At 30.6% G+C, this 7,039-nt stretch overlaps 1 protein-coding gene across 1 annotated transcript; it reads left to right on the top strand.

Moving 5' to 3' along the window:
* The first annotated feature begins 874 nt into the window (after nt 1-874).
* Nucleotides 875-2,650, top strand: LOC118029939 (cytochrome P450 81Q32-like). Its single transcript, XM_035033934.2, has 2 exons — nt 875-1,791; nt 1,915-2,650. The coding sequence occupies exons 1-2, from the start codon at nt 907-909 to the stop codon at nt 2,521-2,523; spliced, it is 1,494 nt and encodes a 497-aa protein (XP_034889825.1). The 5' UTR covers nt 875-906; the 3' UTR covers nt 2,524-2,650.
* Nucleotides 2,651-7,039: the final 4,389 nt, after the last annotated feature.

Genomic DNA, 7,039 nt, shown 5'->3' with positions numbered 1-7,039 from the left:
TAAATATGGATAAAACTATGGAATAAGATATGATATTATTTTTTTCTTATTTATTTTATCCTCCATTATATTTGTCACCCTTTTCTTCTTCATCATTTCATTCTCTATTGATAATTTGCTTGTCTTTAAGGACAAAAATATAATAATACTCTATAACAATATACTCGAATACACACACCTTTGAATATATAAATAATATTTGAAAAACAAATCCAAAAAAAAGGAAAAAAAAAATGCAATAAATCAATAAACAATGATACACACTTGCATATATACACACACAAATTCCATTTAGGCTTGTTTGATGTTTGTTGCATTGTGCTGGGATTATTTTTTTATAACTTAGAATACGTTCGTGTTTACTATACACCACAAAAATAAAACAATGCCTAATAATTTGTTGTTGAGCAATTAATTAAAGAAAAAAGAATTTTTTATTAAGAAAATTGTAAATCTCAGTGTAAACATTTAAACAAATCAAGCAAAGTGATTTTTAGACTAAAACATTTAAAATCAATTGTGCTTTAACATAAAATAGGCATTTTTTGGACAGCTTTTTGTTCCATGCTGTCTTTGAAAAAGCAAATGATATTGGCACTCGATGTTGGAATATGTCTCCGATAAGAAAAACAATTCTCTGATTAATTTAAAGTAAGATAAACCAGGGTTATTGACCCCATCAAATTAAGACAAATTGACAGAGTCTAGATTTTGCAGTCAAGTTTGGCTTGTGATTCTGGTAGACCGCTGGTAAATTTCTTAGCTTACGTAATAGAGCGGAGATCATTGACCAGGGCGATAGGGACAGGATTGTCACCACAAAAGATATATAATGTAATCATTCTACATATATTCGTGTCTGTAAAAGGTTGGAACACATTAAACTGAATCCGACAGCCAAAGGAAATGGAAGAGAGCATAATGTTCTTAGTTCTTACAATTTCCTTTGTTATTCTTGCTCTGAATTTCTTGTTGAAAACAAAAAAGCAACAATACAAGAATCTTCCCCCTAGCCCGTTCGCTCTTCCAATTATAGGCCATCTCCATCTCATGAAACAACCTATCTACAGAACCATCCACAACCTCTCCCAAAAATATGGCCCGATCATGTCGCTTCGATTCGGTTCCCGCTTCGTGGTCATTGTAAATTCACCCGAAGCTGTTGAAGAATGCTTCACCAAGAATGATGTGATTTTGGCCAATCGTCCTCCTTTCTGCCATGGAAAGTACTTGAATTACAACTTCACTACCATGGGTGCAGCCAACTACGGCGATCATTGGCGCAACCTTCGCCGCATAGGCAATAATGAGATCTTCTCACCGAAACGTCTCAATGGGTTTCAAGAACTTCGTAAAAATGAAGTCAAGAATTTAATGAAGAGGGTTTCTCGTGTATCTGGAGAAAATTCCGGGAAGGTAGAGTTAAGGTCCATGATTTTGGACCTGACGTTTAACATAGTGATGACAATGCTCGCCGGAAAGCGGTACTATGGTGAAGATGTGAGTGAACTTGAGGACGCGTTGCTGTTTAGAGATATGATGAATCAGTATGCTGAGTTTGCTAAGGAGGCACATCTTGGAGACTTGTTTCCCATTTTGAGCAATGTTGATTATAATGGATTTGTTAAGAGAATGAAAACACTGAGTAAGAACATGGATTTGTTCTTGCAAAGACTGATTGAAGAGCATCGTGCTGACAGGGACCGGAACACCATGGTGAACCATTTGCTGGCTTTGCAGGAAACACAACCCCAATACTATACTGATTCAATAATCAAAGGCCTAATTCTGGTTAGTTTCAATTCAATTCGCATTCGCATTTGCAATTCAATTCGCTCAACAAGATTATAAAATTTCCATCCAAGTCATTTTAAAAACTGTAATGAATGATCAGCTTTGAACTATTTATTGCAGATAATGGCAGTTGCAGGAACTAGGACTTCAGCTGCATCTTTGGAATGGGCAATTTGCAATCTGCTCAATAATCGACATGTACTAAAGAAGGCCAAAGAAGAATTAGACACTCAACTTGGACAAGACCATTTGATTGAAGAAGAAGACATATCAAAACTACACTACCTTCAAGGTATCATTTCTGAGAACTTAAGATTGTATCCAGTGGCAGCTATGCTAGTACCACATGTGGCATCCGATTATTGTACCATCGGAGGATACGATGTGCCTCCTGGTACAATGGTGTTTGCAAATGCATGGTCGATTCAGAGAGACCCTAAGGTGTGGGATGACCCTTTAAATTTCAAGCCTGAAAGGTTTCTGAATGGAAAAGCCGAATCATACAAGGTGATGCCATTTGGATTGGGAAGGAGATCTTGTCCCGGCGAGGGCCTCGCTCACAGATTAATGACCTTGACTCTGGGCTCGTTGATTCAGTGCTTTGAATGGGATACGGTTGATGGTAAGGAAATTAACATGGACGAGAAGGTGGCAACACTCATGTCCAGAGTCCATCCATTGGAGGTTGTATTGAAGGCTAGATCAGACCTTGACAATATTATTTCTTGAGCTACCGAAAGAAGTGAAAGCATTTTTCCAGTTTTCTGTACTCTTTGTTAAATAAAGATTGTTTTAAGGAAGTTAATGTAATACTCTACTTTAATTGTTCTACATGGATCATTTCAATTGACAGGTATATCCTGATTTCCAGTTCATAATTATGAGATGGGGAAGGAAAGTTCAATCCTCCATTTCTATGCAAATTTCTATTTAAGTTCAGTGTAATCGAAAATAAAATTCAATTTATTAAAGTTAAAAGGATTTGACAAAAGATTATAGCATAAGATTTTCTCCGTGACAATAAGAGAGAGAAGTGTACAGTGTTGGCAACTGATCATCTTTTATTCCATTGCTCAAGTAAATGGCTGCTTTGGGCAAAATTCTTATCGCGGTGGGGGTCTACTGGTGCATACCACAATCCTTGAACCTTTCGATAATCCAATGGCCTACGCTGGTCCATGGCAGATTTCAGAAACGAGCTTGGCATCTTCTCTTTTGACATAGCATGAAGTATTTGGCTATTAATTAGGAATAATTTAGTTTTCAGCAATGTTCAACCAGATTGTGTGTGTATGTAGCGTTTAAGAAATTCGAAATTGGACAAATAAATCTCTCCGCAGATAATGGCTACTAGTTCTTTGATGTTATTCTTTTCCTTTCTTAATCTTAATATTTTGGTTACTTCTTATTTTATCTTATTGTAAGTTATTCATGTTTTTACATGGTAATCGCTCTCACACACAAACACACTACAATCAAATAATCAAAAGGGATCAGTTTAACCTAAATATAAAAAAACAATATACTGGCTAAACAAAGCAAACTGAAAAGAAAATGAAAAGACTATTATACTCTTAATAAACAATAAAACAAAACAACCTTATATTTCTTAACATCCCCCCTCAAACTTACGATACAACAAATATATAAGCATTGAGAGTTTGTGCTTAGTTTGTTCATGACGATTAAGATGACAATCAATCTTAATGTGCTTAGTTTTTTCATGAAAAATCAAGTTATGAGTAATTTTAATAGAACTCTGAGTATCACAATACATAAAAATGAGATGAGAAAGAGAAACTCTCATATTTGCAAGTAACCAATCTAATCAAACAATCTCTTTTGTAGCAGATGTCGTAACATGATATTCTACTTCGGTTGAAAATTGACAAACAATATATTGTTTGTTGTTATTCTAAAGATGTATTTCTTCAATCAATAACTCACTGATAATTGAGTCAACAAAAAAAAAGTGGAGAGTGATATAATATCAAGCCTCTAAATACTTTAAAATCACTGTTAAATGCTGTTAAAAAACTGTACCAATCATTATTGCTTTTTACGAGCAATATAAGCACTACATGTCTTTAATTCTATCAATTTTGTAAGAGCAAATTGATTCCAAAAATATATCATAGCATAATAAAACTTCTAATACTCATATTGTTTCGATGAAGAACTCGTATATTATTTTCCTAATTGATACTGCTTTGTGAAATTTGAATATGTGAATAACATTTACAGATGATTTCAAATATCCTTTGCTATCTCATACTTGGCCAACCATGTATCTATAAAATACTTAACAAAATTGTTAATCCAAGTAACAAATTTTGCATTGTTTGCTTCCTAGACATTTATTAAAATAATATAACTCTTATCAGTATTCATAGATTTCATAGAAACTCCACTAACATATCCTCAAAATATTTTATTCTTAAAAAAATTATTACATAATTCTAATTAGAATAATTTTTTTTCATTTAAATTTATATTCAACTTGTACACTTGTCCAAGTTATCCGGTTATCAAATGTCTCTTACATTTGAAACCCAATAACTGGGACATGTGTACAAGTTGACTATATGTACACATGTCCAAGTTAACATTTATATTCAAGTTGAAAAAAGACAGTATATTCAACTTGAATATATATACACAGAGTTATTTAAGCTCCCGTGACTTTAGCCACGCAGTATGACAAGTTGTTGCCCTTTCCAATAATTAACATTTTCCCTTCGCATGTGTTTCAACGAGCTCTATGATTCAAGCGTTTTCTTTCACTTGGCGGTCTTGACCAATCAGAATTAAAGACCAAGACGGATTCAGATGTTGAATGATGCTGAAACGTTAATAAGCGTACGCTTTGAGGTGATCTCTCACAATAAAAATAAAATAGACATGTTCCTGCCTGCTAAATAATTGAAAAGGAATAATACTGGCTGACTACCGGAGGAGGCGTCTGTCTAAATTGGCAACCGATTTGTTTTTTATTTTTTATCCTTCGTCAATAGATTTAGATTTAAAATTATAAAAAATAATACCAAATTAAAAAATGAAAGACTATAATATAAAAAAATAACTGAGGGAAAAAAAAAATCTAGTCCCACTTTCTTTATAATTTTTATTTTGATTCAAAAAGATATTTATTTTCTATCCTTAATTTTTTTAAAAAGGAGAAACTCACTTCAAAATATTAAGAAAAAATTGATTGTTTGAGTATTTTTTAATAATGCAACTCGTCGTTAAATATTGTTATATTATATCTTTTCAATTTTATTTTTTTACATCAATTTTAATTATAATATTTTTAACATTTGTAACTATATGTTTGTTAAATAGAATCCACAATATACTTTTTACAAGTAGAAATTCCATAAAAAAAAGTTAAGAATACATGGGAAAATATTTCATTTGCCTGTTTTTATTGATTACATGCATGGATGATTGACACATGGAATTAATTAAAAAAAATTGTATAAAAGTGAATATGAAAATGTATCATTAACCAAAAAAAAAAAAAAAAAAACATACAATGTCGGAAACTAACCTGGTACCTGCATATAAGCTTTAGCAGCAACCTGAATAGCGCTTCGATACATTGCAGTACAGGCAAGTCATCTACTTACATACGACTTTGAGAGCATTCAAAAATATTCCTTTATGCGAAATTTGTGTGGATTCAATCCTCAAATTAAGAACTTTTTATTTTTGCGTGTTTATTTTTATGTTTTAATTTTTTTAAAAAAAATTAAAATTTAAAGATTTTTATTTTTTTCTTTACTTCAAATTAATATTTTTTGGTTTTTTTAAATCATCTTGATACGCTGATATTAATAATAATTTTTTAAATATATATATATATATATTATTTTAATAAATTTCTAAATAAAAACACTTTAAAAAAAATCGCAACGACATTTCCAAACATGCTCTTAAAAAAGATCTACAACATACAGACTTATCACTTAACTATTTGAGAATAGTTAATTACTCAATCCATGTGATTTTTAAAAAATAAATAAATAATTTTCATATTCTTAGAATTTATATATTTAATTCTTACTTTTAAAATCTATATACAGTTTAGTACTTTTGTAAATATCTTTTTTTTCATTTATATTTTAAATTTAAAGAATATAAATATATTATGGAATATATTTTAAAACTCGGATTTTATTAATTAAATACTTGCTGGTTACGGACTGTTGTTTTTTTTTTCTTTCTTTTTCTTTTTCTTTCTTTCCTTTTCACTATCTTTTCTTTTTAAAACTTATTAGACCTTCTATGTTAGATTAATTAAGCCTTTTCTATCTAAATTCTCATTGAGATTAATTAAAACTTTTAAAATTCTTATTGAGTCCTTCACTATCTAAATTTGTATTTCTTTGCCAATTTTGTCAATCTTATATTTTGGTCTTCCAACTTTTCTATTTGTTATTATGGTCAATCACCACCAACTTGGACAATCTTCTAAGATTTCTTCATGTATATCTTCTTGTATTTTATATTTTCTTTTTTTATTGTTTCTTTTTTTGATTTCTTGTGGGGTTAAAAGTGGATAACAACAAATGCTCTCTCTTTACAATGTTTACAAAGCAAAATCTCGTCATAATTTTGCATAATGAGCTTATATATATATATATATATATATATATATAATTGTTGAACTTACTGGGTGATCCACCCATCTTGGAATTCCAAAAAATTTATTTTTTTTTTTAAAGAAAATTATCCCATTATCACAGGTGACCTATCCCTATAGAATTTAAAAATTTGTCTATTTTCACGGGTGACCTATTCATTTTAAAATTAAAAAAATAGCCTATTTTCACGGGTGACCTATCTTTTTTCAAATTCCAAAAAGAATTTTAGCAAGCCTCTATATTTTTCTGAAATTTGTCTATTTTCACGAGGGACCTGTCCATTTTTTAAATTAAAAAAAATAGCCTATTTTTCACGGGTGATTTATAATTTTTCAAATTCCAAAAAGAATTTCAGCAAGCTTCTATGCTTCTCTGAAATTTATCTATTTTCATGAGAGACCTACTCATTTTGAAATTCAAAAAATAACCTATTGTCACGGGTGATCTCCTCCTTTTCAAATTTCAAAAAGAATTTCAACAAGCCTCCATGTTTCTATTAAATTAGTTTATTTTTATGGGCGATCTACCTATTTTAAAATTAAAAAATTGACATATTTTCATGGATGTCCCACCTTTTACATATCCCAAATACTAAGATC

Source organism: Populus alba, chromosome 5, assembly GCF_005239225.2.
Source record: "Populus alba chromosome 5, ASM523922v2, whole genome shotgun sequence".
In the NCBI taxonomy this organism is placed as follows: Eukaryota; Viridiplantae; Streptophyta; class Magnoliopsida; order Malpighiales; family Salicaceae; genus Populus; species Populus alba.
The sequence above is the reverse complement of the archived record's forward strand: the minus strand, read 5'-3'. Positions and strand labels throughout refer to the sequence as shown.

Coding starts and splice junctions, on each gene's coding strand:
- LOC118029939 (XM_035033934.2), top strand. CDS start 907: ATGGAAGAGAGCATAATGTTCTTAGTTCTTACAATTTCCTTTGTTATT. Junction 1,792..1,914: donor TAATCAAAGGCCTAATTCTG/GTTAGTTTCAAT, acceptor TATTTATTGCAG/ATAATGGCAGTTGCAGGAAC.